This window comes from Bos taurus, chromosome 23 (genome assembly GCF_002263795.3).
Source record: "Bos taurus isolate L1 Dominette 01449 registration number 42190680 breed Hereford chromosome 23, ARS-UCD2.0, whole genome shotgun sequence".
NCBI lineage: Eukaryota > Metazoa > Chordata > Mammalia > Artiodactyla > Bovidae > Bos > Bos taurus.
In genome coordinates this window covers 10,403,461-10,424,732 of record NC_037350.1, presented here as the reverse complement: position 1 = coordinate 10,424,732, position 21,272 = coordinate 10,403,461, and the positions used below count along the sequence as shown (strand labels likewise).

Sequence of the window (21,272 nt, the reverse complement as noted above, 5' to 3'; positions counted from 1 at the left end):
AATCCATATTTCAAACTTGAAAGATTAAAAAAGTGGCATTTATGTTATTTAACATGCATATTTGAAAGAAAACAATGTACAATTATTCATATGGAAAAAATGAATTCATACCTTACAATATACACAAAAAAATTATAGATGGAAAATAAAATTTTACAAATTTTAGAAGAAAATACAAGGCAATATGTGTATGACTTCAGTAAGGAAGAGTTTCTTAAATAACATACTGAGAAATAATGCAGGTAATTAAGTATAAATTGTGAAGGAATAAGTGTATTTTACTACTTTAAAGAAGAATAATTTGTATATTGAAAAATATAAGCAAAATAAGAGGCAAGCCACATGGTCCAAACTCCTTTGGAATCATCTTCCAGTTCATGTGCGTACTTACCCTTAGTCAGATACCCTGGAGAAACTCTTGCACCTCTGAACCAGGAGATATGCATAAGAATTTTTATTGCATTTTCATAATAGCAGAAAACTAGAAATAACCATGTCCATCAACAGGAAAATCGTTACATTCTGGAATAGAATATTGTTTAGCAGTGAAAATAATTGAACAACGGCCACACGTGACAACATGGTTCAAATTTAAAAACAAAATAGAGGAAAAATCAAGTAGCAAGAGAAGACTGCATGTAGAATGATACCATTTTTACAAAGCTCAAAAACAAAACTAAGATCTCAGTTTGAGAGACTTGTGGCAAAATTACTTTTTAAAATCAGAGGAATGGAATTCCATGTCGGTTCAGTGGTTAGGATTCTGAGCTTTGACTGCCAGGCTGAGTTCAATCCCTGGTCGGGGAACTAAGATTCCACAAACTGTGAGGCCTAAAAAGGTTTTGTTTTTTTTTAAGTTAAAAAAGAATTCCAATGAATCAATGATAAAAAGTGATGCAACTGGGAAAAAAGCTAATAGTCAAAGGATCTGAACAATAATTCACCGAAAAAAAAAGAAAACTGAATGTCTGATTAACAGATGAATATGCACTCAGCCTTACTAGAGATCTTGCAAATGAAAACAGCAAGATCCTATTTCATATTCATCAGATAGGTAAAAAAATGGAAGTCTGGCAAAGCCAAGTGTTGGTGAAAGTGGATCGCTAAGAGCTATCCCCACTGGGCATGTTTAAAGAGGAGGACAACTTGTCCACCTTGGAGGACAACTGAAAGATGTCTCATTGAGTTGAAGATGCTCATAATGGAAGACCCAGCAATACTCCCAGTGCCCAGGAGGTGTTACAGGAATGTTTATTCAGGTGTTACTTGTTAGAATGAAACACTGGAAGCAGCATAAGTGTCCATTTACAGAAGAATGGATAAAACCATTGTGACGCTTGTATAATGTCACAGCAGTGCACAGCAGTGAAATGGGTGAACTAAGAGCCGCATGAGTAAATCTCAAAGTCATAATGTGGAAGAGAAAAAGCAAGTTGTAGTATTGTAGAATAATACAGCACAGTATGAAACCCCTTATTAAGAGTTGAAATATGCAAGGAGTAATTTGTCATTTATGCAAATTTCTATACAGTCATAACACAGCAACTTCAGGTTGTTATGACTTCAGTGAAGAGGGAAGGAGTCTCACTTTTCTTGTTTACATAGTTTCTTTTAAAAAGACAGACGACCCGAGAGAAAAATACCACAGGTTATTAACTTTTCTTTAATATAGGTAATGGGTACATGGATGTTGTATTCTCTGTGCTTTTTTTTTTTCTATACATTTGCACTGTTTGATAATATTTTTTAAAACACCACACAGCTGTGGCTTTTAACTTTACAAGTTGTATAACATGGAAAGCACTTAGATCTGGGCTTTCCCCACTGGGAAGCCCTCAAACGCTGAGCACAGGAAGGCTGTGACTGCACTTTGCCTGGTATTGCAGTCCTGGTGTGAGAGAGTAGATTATTTGAATTTAGAAAGTAACCGCCTAAGAACTATTACATACATGTTTCAGTTTGGTAAGTAGATATTTATAAACTTTTGACCAATAGTTTATAATTTTATCTTTAATTTCCATACGGGGGTCTACCACCTGACTAGTTCTGAGGCCTTAGGCAAAGCCGTTTTGGGCGTCAGAGTTTTATCTACAAAGTCCTCTTTGCTGAGTTTTGTCATAGGCTCGTAAGCATAAAAGTATCAGAGCCTGGCACACACTGGGTACTCAGTCTGTTATGGTACTATTATACTTGACAGATCCCCTTGACCTCTGCCTTTGAGTGAATGGCCTCTCACTTCACTGACAAGGCTTTATTTTCATTTTGGAAGTGCTGTGGAGAGGCCTTCCTGCTTATTTAGTCTGTGGGTAGCTCCAGGAGGTCTCATAGCCTCTGGTCTCTAGGACAGAACTCTGGGCGTCCGCCTTCCTGCCAGGCCTCCCTGACATGTGGTGCGTGTTTCAGGCCTTCTCCACAGTAGGCACTCCTGACTACATTGCTCCTGAGGTGTTCATGCAGACCGGGTACAACAAGCTCTGTGATTGGTGGTCGCTGGGGGTGATCATGTATGAAATGCTCATTGGTAAGTCGCGTGCTTTCAGGGAATTTTTCTTTGGGGTCAGGAAGGAGCCGTGCGTTGATAAGGCTGTTTCAGTTGGGGTACCTAAGTGAGCACTTCTCCCCCCATGTCTTTCACTATGAAGTTTCCTGGGTAGAAAACTCTGGGTCATCGAATGAATCCCACTGTATTTGGGCTCACGGGCACCCTGTCGTGGCTTTGCTGATCATTTATCATGGTTTTCTCTGACTTTTCCATCCTCTCCATCTGGCAGCTCTTTCATTCACTGGCATTTATTAAACACCCACTGTATTCAGAGAGCCTTCACTGGGCAGTATTAGAAGCACTCTTACTTGCTGTCCCCCTTCTCTCTCAAAGCCTTCAAAGCATGGACTGCTCTGACCCCTCTCCCTCTTGCTTGGTGTATCTGTGTATTTAGGGGACGCGTCTGGGGGGGTGCCATATGCCTGAGCACTAGGAGAGCCCCGTCTGTGGTGGCCCAGAGCGAGTCCGTGTAAATGACGGTGTGGGTGTGGCAGCGTCTGGCTGCTGTCTCTGGAGCGTGGGATGGGTGCGTGTGGAGGCGGATGTGATCCGTGCGGGGGGCACGTGGAGCGACACGCTGTGACTGCCCTCTCCCCTGCAGTTCTCAGGCGTGGAGTCACTTTTCCCAGATAAGGATGTTCCTGGAAGGGGTTATTCCTTAGTGCCGCATCCTTTTTTTTCCCCTCTTGGGGCCCAGGGAGCCCCGTGTCCACAGCTCGACTTCTGTCCTTCCTCTTGAGCCCCAGCTAGTAGCTGGCTCCCTAGTGGTGTCAGAAGCACAACTTCACTTTGGATTTGGGGGAAATGAAGAATTGGTTTAGTTGTTTCCTGGGATGAGTGGGAATCCTGTCCATGTCACATAGGAAAGGACACCATAGGATCATTAAAATTCTTTTAGAATCAAATTAAGTGGAATAATCTCACTCAGATTCAAGAGTTCTGGGATGTGAAAGCTCCGAAGTTCCCTTTTCATTACAGGCTACCCACCTTTCTGTTCTGAGACCCCTCAAGAGACATATAAGAAGGTGATGAACTGGAAAGAAACTTTGACTTTTCCTCCAGAAGTTCCTATTTCTGAGAAAGCCAAGGATCTAATTTTGAGGTATCAGAGAACATTTCCCCTGTCCCCCACCTAGGCCTTTTGAGATGAATGAATCCTTTTTTTTTTTTTTTTTTTAAGAAATTTCATCATTTCTTAGGTCTGCCCTCTGCTTCCTCCCATTTCTCTCTTTTTTTTAAAAAAGGGGAAGGTTATTCCTTTTCTTTTTCTGAGGAGACTGCTTGAGGTGTGCTGAAAAGCCTCTCTTTTCCAGATTCTGCTGTGAATGGGAACATAGAATTGGAGCCCCTGGAGTTGAGGAAATCAAAAATAATTCTTTTTTTGAAGGTGTTGACTGGGAACATATCAGGTATATCCATATAAAAGCTTTTAGGATAATTTGAGTCTATAGCTTGCTTAATAGTAATTTAGAAGCCATTACTGGCATGCCAAGTATGGGAAGAGAGCTTCTTAGAAATTCAGGGTCTTGTCCTGATTTTCATTCCTGTTAAGGATTGGGAGTTGGGACTTCCTGTCGGCCATGTGCCACAGGATTTGTTGAAGCCAGCAGTTGTTTGCAAAGTGAAACACCTTTGGATTCCATGGTGAAAGGACCGCCTGAGCATCGTGTTTCACTTGCTTCTTACCTCGGACACACCAGTCTCTCTAGTGTTGGGGGCCACCAGCCGGACAGTCTGTGCCCACAGGTGGAGGCTGTTATTGGGGGGTAGAGAAGGAAGAAAGGAGTTGAGGGGGAGGCAGGGGAGCATGAAATTGTCGTGGGAGTGGGTCGTAGAGTGCTGTCAGTGTTCTGCCCACACCGCTGTAGCCAGCATTCCCTGATTGCTAAACAGAAGATGAAGTTGTATCTGTTTCATAATTGTCCCTAATTTGCATGTTTGTGATTTGTAACCTTTACCTTTTAGCCTCTCTACTCGGTGGCACTTCTGGTAGAAGAGGGCAGAGCCCTGCACGAAGGGACATGTAGAGGTTGAGTTTCCCTTTTCAGCAGACAGGGCACGCTGTCAGGAATATGCTAACTTTGAATTTTAATTTCACCTTATTTTTCTTGTCTTTCTTCCTAGCTATGGATAATTGTTACATTTTTTCATCACAGTTTCGTTTGGATTTAGTCAGCTAGTGTGATTGTCAGTGGTCATAGCTTTTCAAAGGAAATAAAGGCTGCCTGTCAGTGGACAGAGTTTCCCTGTCAGTCAGATCAGGGGTCTTTCCCAGACTTTAGTTGTGACCCATATGATTACTAACCATAGTAATTTTTGGAATGTCTGTTCTTGGCAGAGAGAGACCTGCTGCAATATCTATTGAAATCAAAAGCATTGATGATACCTCAAACTTCGATGAGTTTCCAGAATCTGATATTCTTAAGCCAACAGGTAATACCACCACCACCTCAGGCTGCCTTATCAGTGCATTATGTCCCCCAAATTTGGGTGTGATGTTTACAAATCAGGGTAGAGAACACGGAGAGGAACTTCAGTTCTTCAGGCTCTTTGTAAGTATATGTCCAGTGTTAATGCTGGGCAGCAAGTGAGACCTTGCCAAATGGAAAGTGAATACAAACGCCCACATTCAGACGGCTCAACCACAAAGATTTGCTCTCTTGTTTATTAAATTAAAGGTTAGGTAACCTGAAATGACAGAAGTTGGAAAATAAAACTTTAAAAATATTGTGAAAAATATGAGGTTCAAGGAACATAGGCAAGCAAATGTAGAAAATCTGCAGAATGTTCTCCAGAATGTTACGTCTTCAGTACTGAGTAGTCCATCAGGGTAAGGCTGTGAATCAACTCTGACATCTCTTTCTTTCCCAGTGGCAACAAGTAATCACCCTGACACAGACTACAAGAACAAAGACTGGGTCTTCATCAATTACACCTACAAGCGCTTTGAGGGCCTGACTGCACGGGGGGCGATACCTTCCTACATGAAAGCAGCAAAATAGTTTTCCTTGAAAAGGGATCCTAAATCGAGCAGAGTTCTTTGTACAACATCATGGTTTTCTTCTCACCTACTCTTTTGAAAGAGTTTCCAGAAAGTTTATGGAACCCACCAACATGGTGACCATGGTGATAGTGAGTGGATTCTTTTCCATAACATCTGATGACCAGTGGAACAAAGACAACTGTTTCTACTGTGTTGGCCATGAATGGCTGTCCTGTTCTTTAGAAGTATCATGAGCCAATCTGATGTTTTTAAAAAACCTCAAATTTTCCTAAGTTCATCAGAACGAAGGGGGAAAAACAGCCATCATCCAACTTTGAGACTGTAACATAAACTTATTATCAGCCAGTTCTGGGTTTTTGTGACATGCTTCCTGTCAAGCCCACCAAGTATTTTTTTTCTTTACGGCTAAAAGTTTATAGTACTAAAGGAAATAAAGCAATAAAGAGCGTCAGCAGCCAGCATGCTGGCTGAAGGAAATGATCCGCCATTCTGGATGGGTGGTTATGGTGGTTTCTCCCCAGACCTCAGCCTCTGGCAAGTGGCTTTTTATAGCCTCAGTCATGGTGCACTTTATTTATGGTACTAGGATAAAGACTCTCAGTCCATTTTGATTTATTTGCTCCTGCCCATCTAAAATACTCCTGCTGCTTTTCTGAGTGTTGATGGAGGAGGCCAGCTTGATCCATCTTTGTTCTTAGAAGGCCCAAAGGCTGCTGGGCATCACCAAGGAGGCTCAGATCACGTGGAAAATCCTCACCTTCTCTTCACGACTGTATCAGAAAATCCCCTTGGATATTGCCATGGACCAGCAGTACCCACAAGTGCTGCCAACAGGACCTAAGCGCCTTCCTGAGAACACAGCAGGGGGAGCCTGGGCAGAGCAGGAGGCTGGGAACCCTCTTGGCTAAGGTGCTGCTCCTGTTGTGTCTCTAGGACCTCCTGGAGCGGGGAGGGAGCCAGCCCAGTACACAGTGCAGAGCCCGCCTGCAGACGCTTGTACAGCTCACGCCTCTCAGTCCCTGGTGCGGCCATATTTGTATTCTCAGTGTTTCTCCTCTCCCAACTTCAAGTAACCATCTTGCCTTGGAATCATGATTACAAATTTTTCCTTTGCAGATGCCTTCCTGGGGGATGGTCCTCTCCACCCTAAAGGGTCACCTGCGGGCCTGGGCTGACCAGGCCTCTCTGCTGGGGTGGTCTCTGAAGAGAGACCCTCTGAATTTTAGCACGAAGTGCCTTTTCTTTCACAGCTGCCACCACCTTTAGAGAACTTCTGCTGCATCAGAAAAATGTGGAGGCTCCATATTAATGCATTACTGCTTTAAAACTTTTTGATGACTCTTAAAGCGTCATTTGCACCTATGTGATAACTTTGCATATTGCAGAGTGTCGTAGCCAAGTCACAACTGGGAGACTGCTTCCTGCCAGTCTTGAGGTTGTAAACATCAGCTATGAAAGGAAAGTATGTCCTAGCTTAGCCATTCAGGAAAAAAAAAAAATTATCAAAGTGACAGTAGTAAGTGAAACCTCTGGGTTTTAATGACTTAGAGGAAGGAAAAAGAATTTTAGGGAAATATTAACTCTGGATGAAGATCATGTGTTTGCCCCTTATTCTTTCATTCATGGTTTGCTGGTGAAAAGGAAGTGAGAGTCTTTTGTGTAACTATGTAGTTTCTTTGGATTACCAAATAGTTGGGGTCTTGACCCCCATGTGTTTTGCAGGAGTGTGTAAGCATGGGTAATGAGAACAGGAGGGTGATAGTCTGTATGTTGGAAAGTGGCATGGGATGATTTTTCTTGGCAGGGTGGGGGTTGGGGGGATGCCCACATTTTAACTTCTAAACTTCTGAATAAAGTGTGTGAAAACAGTTGCATAAATTTGTGTGTTTTAAAGCAAATGTGGCTTGTAATACCAAGAGGCAGAGTGCTGGTGGCTTCTTCTAAACCCCTTTGTCTGCAAAGCATTGCAACAGCGAACGCCATCTTTAGGCAGAATGCTTTACTGTCTCAGGGAAGATGGGAGCCCGCCCTTCTGAACCAGAGTTCGTGTGAAGAGACGTCTTCTGTCGGCCCCATGCCCCTGCTCCTTGCACCTGGCTCAGTCTCAGGGCAGCGGGCGCTCCTGCAGTTCAGTGCAGTGAGGCCCAGGGGAGACCTGCTGGTGAAAGTGCTGTCAGCTGGTGGGCCCTTTGTACAACTCAGCCCCATTTTCCCCACAAGCTGCCAAGATGGACACCTCAGCTCCTGATGTCCACCAGAGCAGGGCTCTGCTCGGGACACGTATGTGAGGAGCCTTCTCTGGGTCCAGGAAAGGAGCCTCAGGCAAAGACCAAGCAGGGTGGGAATCTGTTTAAATTGAGGCATCTGTTTAAATGCAGCTTAAACAGAATGTGTTGTCTTCCCGTGGCTCATGAGTTTCAAGAAATGTCGGGAACCATTGTCTCTGGGTTCTGTCTCTTAGCGGGGAGTTAGAAAATAATAGAACTTAACTGTACCACGTACTAAAGTGAAACTGAATACTGATGCATTCAGTCTCCTTGATTCAGGAGTACATCAGGATTTTCTTCAGTACCTATTTAAGAATTACTTTTAAAAGAGGCAAATTCCTTTGGGATTATAGGCACTGACTAGCAGATGGCTAATTTTAGTGCTCATCTATATAACATAAGAATCCTCTGCCACTGATTGCTAATACTCCTTCTCTGAATCATTTCCTTGGAAAATACATTTCCTGGATCACCTTCTGTTACTCTCTCCTGGGCCTCTGTGTGTTACCCAAATGGTGTTTTTAATTGAATGCAAAAAGGATTCAGTGAATGGTGTTTTTTCCTTTCCTAGTTAGCAAACATTTCCCTGGAATTGTCTTATCAAAGCCAACACTGACTTAAAAACAAGGCTCTGTGATGCTTTTCAGGCATATTTTCAGAGACAAACCTCTTGCCCACATAATACTTAAGCATCCATAAAACACAGAGCTCAATCCCAGGCACTCGAGGGAGCAGTAGGGAGCCCACTGTGGTTCTGAACCACAGATCGGTGTGAGGAAAGAGTTCCCAGCCAGCAAGTTGGCTTAACAGAATTGTGGCATCAACTATAAAGTTACTACTATATTAGTGTTGCTGTAACAGTACTGTTAAGCCAACCCTGAGTTCCTGGGAAGGTTGAGGACACTTCTCAGAGATGTTTACAAGTAGCAGTGATTTAACAGAGGGGAAAGTGCAGGCCAGGATTTGGGAGGCTGGTAGGTATGCTCCCCTCGGAGAAGGCAATGGCACCCCACTCCAGTACTCTTGCCTGGAAAATCCCATGGATGGAGGAGCCTGGTGGGCTGCAGTCCATGGGGTCGCTAAGAGTCGGACACGACTGAGCGACTTCACTTTCACTTTTCACTTTCATGCATTGGAGAAGGAAATGGCAACCCACTCCAGTGTTCTTGCCTGGAGAATCCCAGGGACGGGGGAGCCTGGTGGGCTGCAGTCCATGGGGTCGCACAGAGTCGGACATGACTGAAGTGACTTAGCAGCAGCAGCAGGTACGTTCCCCTGCAGTGACGGAGGCATGGAGCTACGAATAAGTATTACTTTCTAAAGAACACTTCTCAGTGTTAACTCCATTTCCCTCTTCTGGCTTCTTCCAGTTGTATGAAATGTGTTAGTATTAATTAACCCATGTGCAAAACATGCTACTGATTTTTTTAAGCATTCCTCTGGTCACTGGTGTCCTAACTGCCATGTCCACTGGCTTCTCTTCAGCCCCCATTTACCTGACCACTCTGCGGCACTCTCACTGCTGACTTACAAACAACTGCTCCACCTCTTTGACTTCCCGTTTGTAGTTCTGCTGCTGCCTAAGTGCTGGGGCTCCTCAGAACAGTGCCTTTGCCTTCTTTTCACTTCTATGACTTCTCTCATACTGTGACTTCAACTGCCATTTTTGTGGCGAGATCTTCAAAATGACCATCCTGCCCAGAATATCTCCCCAGAACTCTAGATCCCACATAACAAGTGCTTATCAGAAACTACCACCCGGAAGGCCTCTTACCAGCACAAACTGTTTAGGGAGCTTCTCTTGCTTCCACTGCCTTCTTTCTAGCTCATTCTTCCTGCCATCCAAGCCAGAAATTTCTTACACAACTCCCATCAGTGAACATGTATAATTCTTGGGTGTGCTCGTCCGTCCTGCCAGTCTTCATCATTCCTTGCTGAATCCATTGTTGTGGTCTCTTTGCTGGCCTCTTTGTTCCTATTCCTTCCCCTTTCAAGTCTGTTGTTCTCCCTGCTGCCAAGGAAATTCTTTAAAATTTCAGATCTGGTCATGTCATTTTCCTGCATAAAACCTGTTGTTGTTCACTCACTCAATGTTGTCCAACTCTTTTCGACCCCACGGACAGCAGCATGCCAGGCTCCCTGTCCATCAACTCCAGAGCTTGCTCAATCTCAGGTCCATCCAGTCAGTGATGCCAACCGTCTCATCCTCTGTCGTCCCCTTCTCCTCCTGCCTTCAATCTTTCCCAGCATCAGGGTCTTTTCCAATGAGTTGGCTCTTCACATCAGATGGCCAAAGTATTGGAGCTTCAGCTTCAGTCCTTCCAGTGAATATTCAGGATTGATTCCTTTTAGGATTGACTGGTTTGACCTTACAGTCCAAGGGGACTCTCAAGAGTCTTCTCCAACACCACAGTTCAAAACCACTAATTCTTCAGTGCTCAGCCTTCTTTATGGTCCATGTCTCACATCCATACATGACTACTGGAAAAACCATACAGACCTATGTTGGCAAAGTAATGTCTCTGCTTTTTAATATGCTGTCTGGGTTTGTCGTAGCTTTTCTTCCTAGGAGCATCTTTTAATTTCATGGCTGCAGTCACCATCTGCAGTGATTTTGGAGCCCAAGAAAATAAACTCTGTCACTGATTCCATTGTTTCCCCATCTATTTGCCATGAAGTGGTAGGACCAGACACCATGATGTTAGGTTTTTGAATGTTGAGTTTTAAGCCAGCTTTTTCACTCCTCTTTCACTTTCATCAAAGAAGGCTCTTTAGTTCCTCTTCACTTTCTTCCTTAAGGGTGGTGTCATCTGCCTATCTGAGGTTATTGATAAAACCCTTAAGGCTCCCAATAGCTTATGCAGTGAGACCAAACACCTTGTCTGAGATACAGGAGTCCTTACTCTGGCCTTACTTCTGCATGCCCCCATCCTCTTCCCTCATGACAGTAGGCAACTGTTTCACCTTCGCATCTTTGATTATACAGTTGAACTGGTTTGGAATATCTTCCATTTAGATTCATGGATCCAAAAGTACTGTTTGTCTTTAACAGTTCGGTTCATGTGTCATGTATAGAATCCTCTCATGAACTCTCCTCTAATCCTCACAGGAACTGGCTACTCTACCCTTTTGGGATTCCCAAGTGACCTCAACTATTTATGGATCTGTCTTCTCCAGGCAATTATAAAAGCCCTCTGAGGGAGGGAATTGCATCCTAGGCAGCGTGTCCCCATGATTAAGCAGTTCGGCCTTGAACATCCTCAACAGGCCATGTCTTCAGAGCATGTTCTTAACCTCTGTGCTGTTAAGGGCAGGCCTGCCAGGGAGGCCGGCTTGTTTAGCACCCTTGAAGTTGTATCACGAATAAGCTCCCAGGCGAAGTGAGCGGAGGGAGTCCAGGAGGACCCGAGTAGAGGCCGAGACAGAGCAGAGGAGGAGCGAGGTGTCCTTTCCAGGGACCCACCTTCTCACCTGCCTTTCACTCCTGCCATGTTTCCTCACTTGCTCTAAACCAAAACTAGTTCATAAGACATATGAGCTGTCCTACCTTATTTTACATTTGGCTTTGTAGGGTCCTACTTAGTTGGATTTGAGGGTTCAAGAGGTCTTGAATGCAAGTTAACCAGACACTTGAGAAGGCAGACCCTTAGGGCTCTGGAACCTGGGAATCACAAGGAGCCGCAGGGCGGGGAAAGCGCACATGGACTCCAGGTAAGCTCCCAGCTGTGTGGGAAGGAAGAGACCCTCCGGACAGCCTGTGTGCCGCCCTGGCTCCAAACCTACTCTAAAACCAGCAACAACAAAACAACATGGACACAAATGGTAACATTTTATTATAGAAAAAGCATCCCAAATGTAAGGACTTGGTAAACACTGGTAGGTGAACAAATGGAACTTTAAAGGTAAATACAAAGTAAAGAGGCAAAACCTACAAGCCTTTTGCCTTAAAGAGGAAATGTCATGTTCTCCTGCAGATGGTATCCCGCCAGAGCACGAACGGCTCCATCTCCCACAAAGGCCTCAGGTCTGCTTTCTGAACTATGCCCAGTTTAACAGTTTCAAAAATGATGGCAAGAAGTGGCACTGAGTGAATCACCAAGACTGACTCTTAACCTTCTATTGACTATTACTCAGTTAAGGCTCCCAGCACACTCTGGCTGTGTTTCCTCCGAGGAGGACCAGCTGGAACACTATCCATCCTTCCTGGGCTTATTCCACAGTGTTTCCACAGACCTGCATATGTTAGGTTACCACACGGAATTTAGTTCACAACAGCATTGGCTATTGCATATTGTGCAATAAATTAAGCTACTTTCTAGCGTCCTTACCCTTTTTTCTGTCATTCTTTTAATTCCTTTTCTCCACTTTGGAGAAACCATTAAGTCATCTCAGACACATTTTAACACTGTCTCCATGCCTGCATCCAGTTCCTTAATGGCAACTGTTTCCTCATCAGCTATCTATGACCTGATGCATACACAGACTCAGATCCTAAACCTCAATTCAGGTTTATCTGCTTGCCGACACAGATACCTCTGAATAAGACAGTCTGGGCAAAACCATTTTCTTATGAAAATGTTTCTGTACAAACAGCCTGGCTTTCTTATTTAGGCACTTAGGAAAAAAACACCAAACCTGAGTGCTACCTTTTTCATGAGAAACACCTCTTGCCCAGCTGGCCAGTAGCTGACTCCTGATGGGAGTGACTGTAACCCAGCTCTTGGCCCTGAGAGAACTGTGGAATGTCCTGGCCCTGGGGACAGCAGCTGTGGCTGAGAGGAGCCACCAAATTAGAGCGATGCTTCACTCCAGGCCAGAGGGGAGGGGCCGCCGAAGACACGCCTCTCCACCAGAGGGAGCCTGCAGGCCCTGCTCGCCCCCCAGCCCCCAGCGCCTGGTGACACCTCCATGCATTTCCAGCACACTCAAACCCGAGCGCTGGGTCCAAAAGCACGTCAGCCCAATTCTGGGGGGAAAAAAGACCTAGTTTGTGAAAGCCTGAGGAAGTTAAATTATTTACACAGAACAGAGTACAAGCCATACTTTCATACCTAGCTTTGTACCTAAGCAAGGACTAATTGTGTTAGCTAAGACGCGTTTACCCCTAAATGTTAATATATAAGCTATAAAACAGAAATTATACATACTTACTACAGACTACACAAAAGTTTGACTCCAGTTTCCTTTGTGATGGCATGGAAGTCAACTGAAAAGTGTAAAGGAAGCACCGTTAAACAATCTGGGCTGGTCAACTACTCATGGGTGTAAATGTAGTACCAGTAAGGTCAAAGCCAAACCTGACCTCAAATATGAGCCCGTTCTTTTCACAGAATTAAAACTACCCTCTGGGCTACAAAATAACACTAACCCTCAACGGCATCCCTGGCCATCAGCCATACAAATGGATGCCAGTGTTCATCAGAGTAACTCTGTAGCTGGGGGTTGGCTCAGTTTAACCCCTTGCTCCTAATTTTTCTGAATAAGAACAGAGCATTGACGTGCCTTGGGACACTGGTCCTGGTCACATGTGCAGAACACACGCCTTAAGAACACTCTTGTTCATCAAGCCTGGAAAACAGCTGTCAGCACACTCCTGACTTTCCCTTTGGAGGACTGTGACTAGGGCAGTCATAAAATGGCACTGAGTAGCTTCCCTATAGTATCTTATGGAAATATGGGACACGCGGTATCATATGGAATTTAAGAAAACCAGGCCTCTTCTTAAAGAACTTGAAGGAAACTGTGTCCCTTCTTAAATGCTCAGGCTCGGTGACTGGAAGGCCAACCTCTACCACAAAACGGGAGAAAGTCTCAAGACGCATCTAGCTATAAGCTCTGAAGTGAGCTCTGCTGTTCACAGCCACAGGGACATCAGTATAGACAGGAGTGACCCCACGGCGATGCAATCACTAAGCTGGATCCCTTCTGCCCTTTCTTCTTTTGGGGTTGATCTTAGTACAGTTTTCTTACCTAGTGTGTGAGCAACTGATAGGTTATTTAAAAATCAAAATACCCTGATACCTAAAGTATTCCATAGTATGAAATGAACCTACAACGAAAAATCCTACACTGGGACAAAGCCTAACCACTGACGCTTCCCCACTCAGATCCACCCCCCGTCCTTCTTCCCGAGCTCTTACTGGTCTTTCTACTGAGAAACTGAGTACTTTTGGAAACTTACTGCTCACATCTTAAAAGCCTGTTACACCATATCTGAGGTCTCCCAGACACACCCAGACAACATGCTAGCCTAGGGTGAAGACTACAGCTTCACGCCAGATTCCGAGCCAGGAGAATCAAAGTGGCCTGATCTGGAGAGCTTCTTCAACTTGGGTGTGAATTTCATTCCAAAGGAATAATAATCTGTTTAGGCTCAAAAACCTTGCAGCTAAAAAGGTTTCATAAACACTGTTACGCATTATCCTTCCTGTCAAAGAATCCGTGAGGTTTTAGATTGTTCACTGCAATAATGAAAAACAAAACTGAACTGAAGCTCTTAAAATTTCCTTTTGGACATTTTGAATAAGAGCCTATTTCTTCCCAGAGGCAGCCTGGGCACAGATGCCACCAGGATGGTACCTTCACTAACCTCTAATGAGCATCCCACCACTGTTTGCTTGTAGAAGGTACAGATTGTCTCCTTTTAAGTTTGGTCCCTTTGCTGCTAAGTAATGTGCCTGGTATAAAACAATCAACAACAACCAAGAACAGAGTGCGAAGGATGAGAACTGCTTTGCCGAATATGAGGCAACAGGAGTCCTGACTTCCTTCTCTGCTTCCACAGTTATGCAGACCTGGTGAACAGCACCAGACCCCAAATTTTCAAGTTTCCAGGGCTGCTGCAAAGCTGGTAGTTTAATTACCAGCGAGTGCTTTTTCATCCCCTGCTGGAAGCACAGGCTTCCTGAAAAGGATACAGATTAATTATGGGAGAAGAGGAAAGGACGGGGGAGAAGCATGTCTCCTGCTCAGTGAGACAAACCAGGGGAGGACTGGCTGGGCATCCCACACAGAGACAAGGCCTGCAGAGGGACAGACCCACAGCCGGCCCTAATCCTGAAAGTCATTAGAAGCCATCTGAGAAAGTGGGGCATTCAGCCGGTCAAGTTCATCCACTTGGGGTGGATGGTGCATTAATATTTCTTGGTCCTCCAAGACATCTTCTCCAGCAGCGACTAGATTTGTGAGGGACTTGCTTCTGACACACTGGAAATCCACATGGCGACTCTTCCCTTCTTCTTTTTCCCAGGACATCTGGATAAAGGGGCGCTGCACATAATTATAGATTACTTCTGACCGGCCGCCAGGTCTCCTCTTAATTTTTTCTTTACAGGTAGGGTAACCTGAAACGGGGAAAAAAGGCCATCATAACCCCAGAAAATCGATCACTCGGGTTCCCATACTTCCTTCTTTATAACCGCATCAGTTTCCTCCCAAATCGCCAAGACTGTGTGAAACCACAGGGAGGAGACCATGTTCTCCAGCCCCCGGTGCCCACGGCCTGCTGCCCTCCTGCCCAGGTTAGTAGGTCTTGTCCCTGAAAGGGAAATAACAAAAAAGTGTATTCCTTCTAATGGAAGGGGGAGAAGCCTCTTACTAATTTCACAGGTCTGTCTTTTACTGGCTTCAGCACTACAGGACACAAATCCTATTGTGGCCCTCTAATTCTGTTGCCTACAGGGCATCCTGTATGAATAGGTAAGGAAATGTGAAATGTTTAAGCCTAAAGGAAAAACTGGGATGCTGCCTACAGTATCTAAAAGGCTGTCACACGGAAATGGGAGAAATCTTATTCACCTTCGCAGACTAGAACTGGAACGAAGACGGAAGAGGGAGGAGGTCATCTACCAACTGTGGAAGAATGTTCTCATGGTAGGACAGTCTGATGGGCTACTCTGCGAAATGGAGTGACCCCTCTCCCTCTGTCCCTATGGTTATCAAAGAGATAAAGGAGGACATAATAGAAAGAGGTTTAATAGATGATCTCAAAAATCTCTTCCAAGTTTAAGTTCCAACCTAAGTCAGACACAGTAACAGGTTCTGTGGGCAACACCGAGACAGCTACAGCAGCAAAACGCAGGTGTCAAAAGGCCTGCGGAGGGGAGACCAGGATGGCTTCCGCACTCTCCCGACAGTCAGTCTCCAGTACGCTTCCATGGAGATCACAGGTTGGGAGCCCCTGCTCAAATCATTTAAAGCAGTTCTGTCAATACACCCAGACATTCCTCAGAGATATGCAGGGAATAAAACGAGTCTCCAAGGTAGTTGTCAGAAGGACCCTTCCAGATCCCAGAAAGGTCCTCACCAGGACAGCTGACTAAACAGATGGCCCTCCCACGTGGCGAGCCCACGAGCCCTGCATTTCCCTCCAGTGTCCTTCGCCCTGACTGCTCTGTATCCTGAGGCAGTTAACTGGAACTTATTCCTACAGCTGCTTTAAAGCATTTTCAACTGGAAATGAAAAGAAAACATACGGGCAAAACAAAAACTGGAATTTCAAACTTGGGTAGGAATGTAGCTTCCATGTGGGTCTCTATTCTCTAGGCCCTCAGCAACCAGGTTTTAAGGACATAAGATATGGCCACAGCTCCAACTATACCCACAGGCCATGCAAGCTGGATACTGACGGGTTGTTCTTTACCTTCAATCCCAATGCGAATGTTTTTCAGGCCCCGTTCCTTTAACACTGTTTTAGCAACATCCCGATTCTCAATGTATTTGAAAAATCTGTAGAGCTTAGAGCTATAAAGAACTGGAAAAGAAAAAATAAGTCTGGGGTTAGTCATGGAGTGAATACCTTTGTAAGAGAAAGGAGATGAGCTAACAGATTCAGACTAATGAATGACCTGAGCCCTGATGCCAAAAAATTGATATGGATCACAGAGTAAATGTTAAATAATAAATCAACCATAAGAAACCATGTTAAGAAATTTTCATAGTCTCAGAGTAGGGAAGGCTTTCTGGATATGACATAAAACCTAGACGTCATAAAGGAAAAACTAAAACATCTCTGCTTACCCAAAACCAAACAAAGCTAAGAAGACAAGGAACTGAGAAAAATACCTGCCACTCTTATTACAAAGGGCTAATTTCCTTGATATCTATGGAGAGTAGTCACAAAGAGAGCTTTTGCAAACCACTAAGTAAAAGACTAACGATCCAACTTTGTAATGGGCAAAGGCATGACTACAGTTAACAGAAAAGGAAATTAAAACGGCTTTTAAAAAGATGTTCAGTCTCATTCATGGAATAAGAAATGCAAATTAAAACTCCAGCAAGATGCCGTTTTTCACCTACCAGAGTGGCAAATATAAAATTTCAGTAAAACTGTGTCTTGGTGAAAAATGGGAAATAAACTCATCATATACTGTTTTGTGAGTTATAAACTGGCTCAACCTTTAGAGAAGATAATTTGGCAAATTTTATTAGAATCATAAAAGCACAAAGGTTTTGACACAGAAATTCCATTTCTAGGGATATTATTCTACAGAGATATACGTGTGTGAAAAGACTTTCTTTAAAAAGATAATTCACTGGAGCATCAGCCATAATTCATAGCTTAAATGGTAACCAAAAGGGCTGGTTAAATCAATTATGGCAGTCATGCAATGGAATACTATACAGGTATTAAAAAGATGGTGGGAGCTTTTAATGTTAAGACATGATATAGAACAGCCTCTACAATATGGTATCATTTGGGGAAAAGAACATGTACATAATTGCTTATGTATGTGCACTGAATAAATCTGGAAGAATATAAAAGAAACTGAAGAGGAAAACTAGGTAGATGAGGCAGGTGTGGGAAGAAAACTTTTCGATGTATATCCTTTTGTATTTTCTGAATTTTGAATTACTACCAATTCAAAAGGGTTTAAAAATGAAACAGATGGAGAAAGGAATGAAAGCACCTCTTCACGTGTGGCCGGTGCTGACCTAGCAGGGATGCCAGGGGCAGGCGTGGGAAGCAGGCACGCTCACGGTAGGCCCCAGCATGAAAGACCTGCATCACCAGACTGATCATCCAGGTGAGTGTGCTGCTCACCAGCTCACCAGCGACAGCCCACTGGTTCTAAGGTCTAGCTACGACTGGGCAGCACGTTTCTTGCTGAAAACATCTACATCGTGCCGGGGCTCCTACTTTGAGAATACTCCTCTCCCATGGGTGGGGGGTGGTCTTCGTCCCAGTCCACAGAATCCTCATCCGTCAGCACGACAATGTGGCACTCTCTCTCCCCTTTCTTGGCACAGCCCACCATGATGGGCAGGATCAGCTCTTCGAGGTAGTGATCAAACTGCTTGTGAGCGCCGTCGTTGGACAGTTCATGCAGTAAAGCACCTGGGAGACAAATGCAAGAGAACACCCTCTGCTCAAACGCAGGCGCTACCGGAGTGAAATGATGAGGTAAATGGCTGTCATCATTGGTAAGGTCCAGAAACGTGGCTCACTTCAGGGCAGAGAATGTTTCCTGCTCTGAGGTGATAATTAAGCTGAATTTGTTACATGCTTTACACATTCTACCAATCTCCTGTTTAATAAACCCCGAGCATTCTGATCAGTTGAGGTTTTTTCAACATGCAATATCAGAACACAAACATTAATTTATGTTAATGGTTAACCATTATTTGGGGATGACTCTTTATAGCACCTCTTCTGAAGATGCTCTGGACTGCAATTTAGAGTACCACAGGAGAGGAATAATCTAAGGTTTGGAGACACCAAGGGACTTTCTCTAAGTGGGTACTAGACTCAGTGGAGAAACCACACATCCAGAGAACGTCATGGAACATGAAAGAAAATGTATCATGAACTTTAAAGAATTTTAAAATCATTTCACAAAGCTTAGGTAATAAGAGCATGGAGTCTGTATTCAGAAATCAGTTATCCCAGCTTTAAAGTTTAGAGCTTTGAACAAGCCAATTTCTCCATCTTTTCATTTGTTAAGTGAGATTATCACCCATCTTTCAAGGGTTAATTGTGAAAATTAATGCAAGTTTCTATAAGGGCTTCCCTGGTGGCTCAGAGGTTAAAGCGTCTGCCTGGAATGCGGGAGACCTGGGTTCGAACCTTGGGTCGGGAAGATCCCCTGGAGAAGGCAATGGCACCCCACTCCAGTACTCTTGCCTGAAGAATCCCATGGAGGGAAGAGCCTGGTGGGCTACAGTCCATGGGGTCGCAAAGAGTCGGACACGACTGAGCGACTTCACTTTCACATCTATAAAGCACTTAACAAACACTAAGTTAATGATAAATGTAAGAAGTACCCAGCCAATTTATGTCCTGTGACTATTACTGAACCTTACGTCGTATCTGAGGATCAGTATCCTTATCTGTTAAAGAGTTGAGATCCCAAGAGAGGAAGCAGTTAGCCTGGTGACTCATGGGGTCAAGCCAGCCTTAGAGCCCGCTCACGTTCCTGTGTTTACTCTACTTCCTCACAGAGTTTTGAAGCAAAAGAGGGAATGGTTAGTACCATGTCTCTTCTCTGCAGATGATCTTCAACCCACACTGAAAATGCTTTCTGTTTAGTAATAAAAATGTTAATTCTAAGCAAATTCAAAGTTTAGCTGCTCAAATGCAATTTGGCAGCTTCTCCTGTACTCACTCAGATCTTGACATCGGATAGTGTTGAAGTCAAAGTTAATGCAGAGATAATCACATGTATCTCTAAGGTCTGGTATAGAGATGCCATCAGGACAATTGATGATACCAGTTTTGTAATAATCCTATAAAGAGATTGAAAAGAGGAAATGTAGTCAAAGAACAAGATGAAAACGTCCCTCTTCAACCTTGACTCATTCATTCCTGGTTCAGGTAAAGTGCTGGGTTACTAGAACTATCACCAAGTTGGTGATTCATTAGACAGCAAAGTGACTCCTGGCCATCTTGACATGTTTAATCACAACCTGATACCTGACTGAGCTCACACAAGCAAGAAGGACTTAAGAATTACAGGAAGAGAAAATAAAGCAGGAAAGGCAATAACTAGAAATGACAAACCCTGAAGTCAGAGCAGTCTGAGGAACTCTGAAGGCTTCTGACTACGCATGCCCCCAGGAAGAGGATGGAACATGAGGGCACTACGCACCAGCACCGTTCGGAACACAGTTGCACTGATCCCTTCTGCAATCTCATACTCGCCCTTCTCGTTGGGACGCGTGAAGTTGTACTCTCTTCCTGGTCCAAACATCCTGAAAGATACCCAGGCAACAGTGTTACCCTCTCCAGCAGGATTCTCCACAGATGAAACTTCTCTCCCTTCTTCACCTTATCCTGGAAGACTCCATTCCCCTCTTACAATATAATTTTAAACAGAGCACCAGGACTCAACCCCTATAAGACACACTTAAGTCTTAGGAAACTCCCTTCAGACAGAAAAAGGCGGCAGCAATTGCTTCCAGTGTTTGAGTGCAACAAGGAACAAAGCAGCCTCCCCAGGTCACCGGCAGTGAGCTTCTGTGGCGCACAGCGGCACTTGCAAAGTCTCTGGAGCACTGGCATCCTGGGTGACAGTGTCTCCCCCTGAGCCTTCCTGTTCCTCCCCCTCACCCATCAGCATGTACCCATCCAGCACGCCATCCTCGATGTTTCTGAGTTTTGCTTTTCAACATCTGATAGACAAATCTGAACTAGTTCGTGCAGATGTTAGTGCTTTCCCTTTCCTGGTACATTTTACAGCCGAGCTCTGGAAAAAATGCCCTTCTTCAATTCAGGGAGTAACTAATGATGGGAATTTCAGGTCAAGCCAAAAAAGAGAGGAAGAACTAGATCATCAACAGTTTGACATATTTCAGAGAGGCAGGCCTGCTCTGGGCTGACTTCAGAGGTCATGAAAGCACAGGGAGGAAACCTTGTTTTTATACTCATCCATTCCCATCCCTCCTCCCTCTCTCAGATCCCTTCCAGAAAAACTGGCCCCATGACTCCTACTACCCCTGCTGCATGTCTGTGCAGGAGCTGTGGAAGGAGAAGCCAGCACGAAGGACAGGGCAGGCGGTATCGTCAGTCAGCCCGACGGGGACTCACTGCCTTTTCCTTTCTTAACCTGTTGGGAAGCCCTGCTGTCCAGCTGTTCAAAACTGTTATGCTCCACCCTGAACTGGGTGCTTTCCAAGGTCTGAAAAAAAGTCACATGCTCTCCAAATCTGCACTGTACATAAAAAATCCATCTGATAAAAGTAGTCTTCAAAGAATGCTGACTTTTTTCTGGAATGTTTTGGGTGAAGTGTAGCTTACTAGCAATGAATCAAAATAGTGAACAACAGGCCATAAACATAACCCCACCTCAGAGCCATTCATCCAGGAGTGGCGTGGATCTGCACTAATCATTCTGTTTCTCAGCTTGTCCTCTGTGACTAGTGGCCCACATCTGTATGCTCAGTGGCCAGGGATATGAATACTTTATGTAGCCACAGGACAGAACAAACCCAAGAAACTCTCAGAATTCATGACCTCGGCTGA

At 44.4% G+C, this 21,272-nt stretch overlaps 2 protein-coding genes across 18 annotated transcripts in view; one reads left to right on the top strand and one right to left on the bottom strand.

Moving 5' to 3' along the window:
- The window catches only part of STK38 (serine/threonine kinase 38), a 41,604-nt gene extending 34,190 nt beyond the window's left edge, over window positions 1-7,414 (top strand). For all 5 annotated transcript variants that reach the window (XM_024983647.2, XM_059880387.1, XM_059880388.1 and 2 more), the window contains 5 exon segments: window positions 2,404-2,521; window positions 3,521-3,644; window positions 3,856-3,951; window positions 4,881-4,975; window positions 5,414-7,414. In XM_024983647.2, the coding sequence (XP_024839415.1) occupies window positions 2,404-2,521; window positions 3,521-3,644; window positions 3,856-3,951; window positions 4,881-4,975; window positions 5,414-5,544 (564 nt within the window). In that variant the 3' untranslated portion in view covers window positions 5,545-7,414.
- Window positions 7,415-11,623: 4,209 nt separating this feature from the next.
- Window positions 11,624-21,272, bottom strand: part of KCTD20 (potassium channel tetramerization domain containing 20) — a 36,071-nt gene continuing 26,422 nt past the window's right edge. For 12 of the 13 annotated variants that reach the window (XM_059880325.1, XM_059880330.1, XM_059880324.1 and 9 more), the window contains 5 exons: window positions 19,900-20,002; window positions 19,417-19,537; window positions 17,952-18,149; window positions 16,455-16,565; window positions 11,624-15,156 (listed from right to left, as the gene is read on the bottom strand). In XM_059880325.1, the coding sequence (XP_059736308.1) occupies window positions 14,864-15,156; window positions 16,455-16,565; window positions 17,952-18,149; window positions 19,417-19,537; window positions 19,900-20,002 (826 nt within the window). In that variant the 3' untranslated portion in view covers window positions 11,624-14,863. The remainder of the gene's footprint in view (window positions 15,157-16,454; window positions 16,566-17,951; window positions 18,150-19,416; window positions 19,538-19,899; window positions 20,003-21,272) is intronic. The other variant, NM_001101093.1, reaches the window with a different exon arrangement.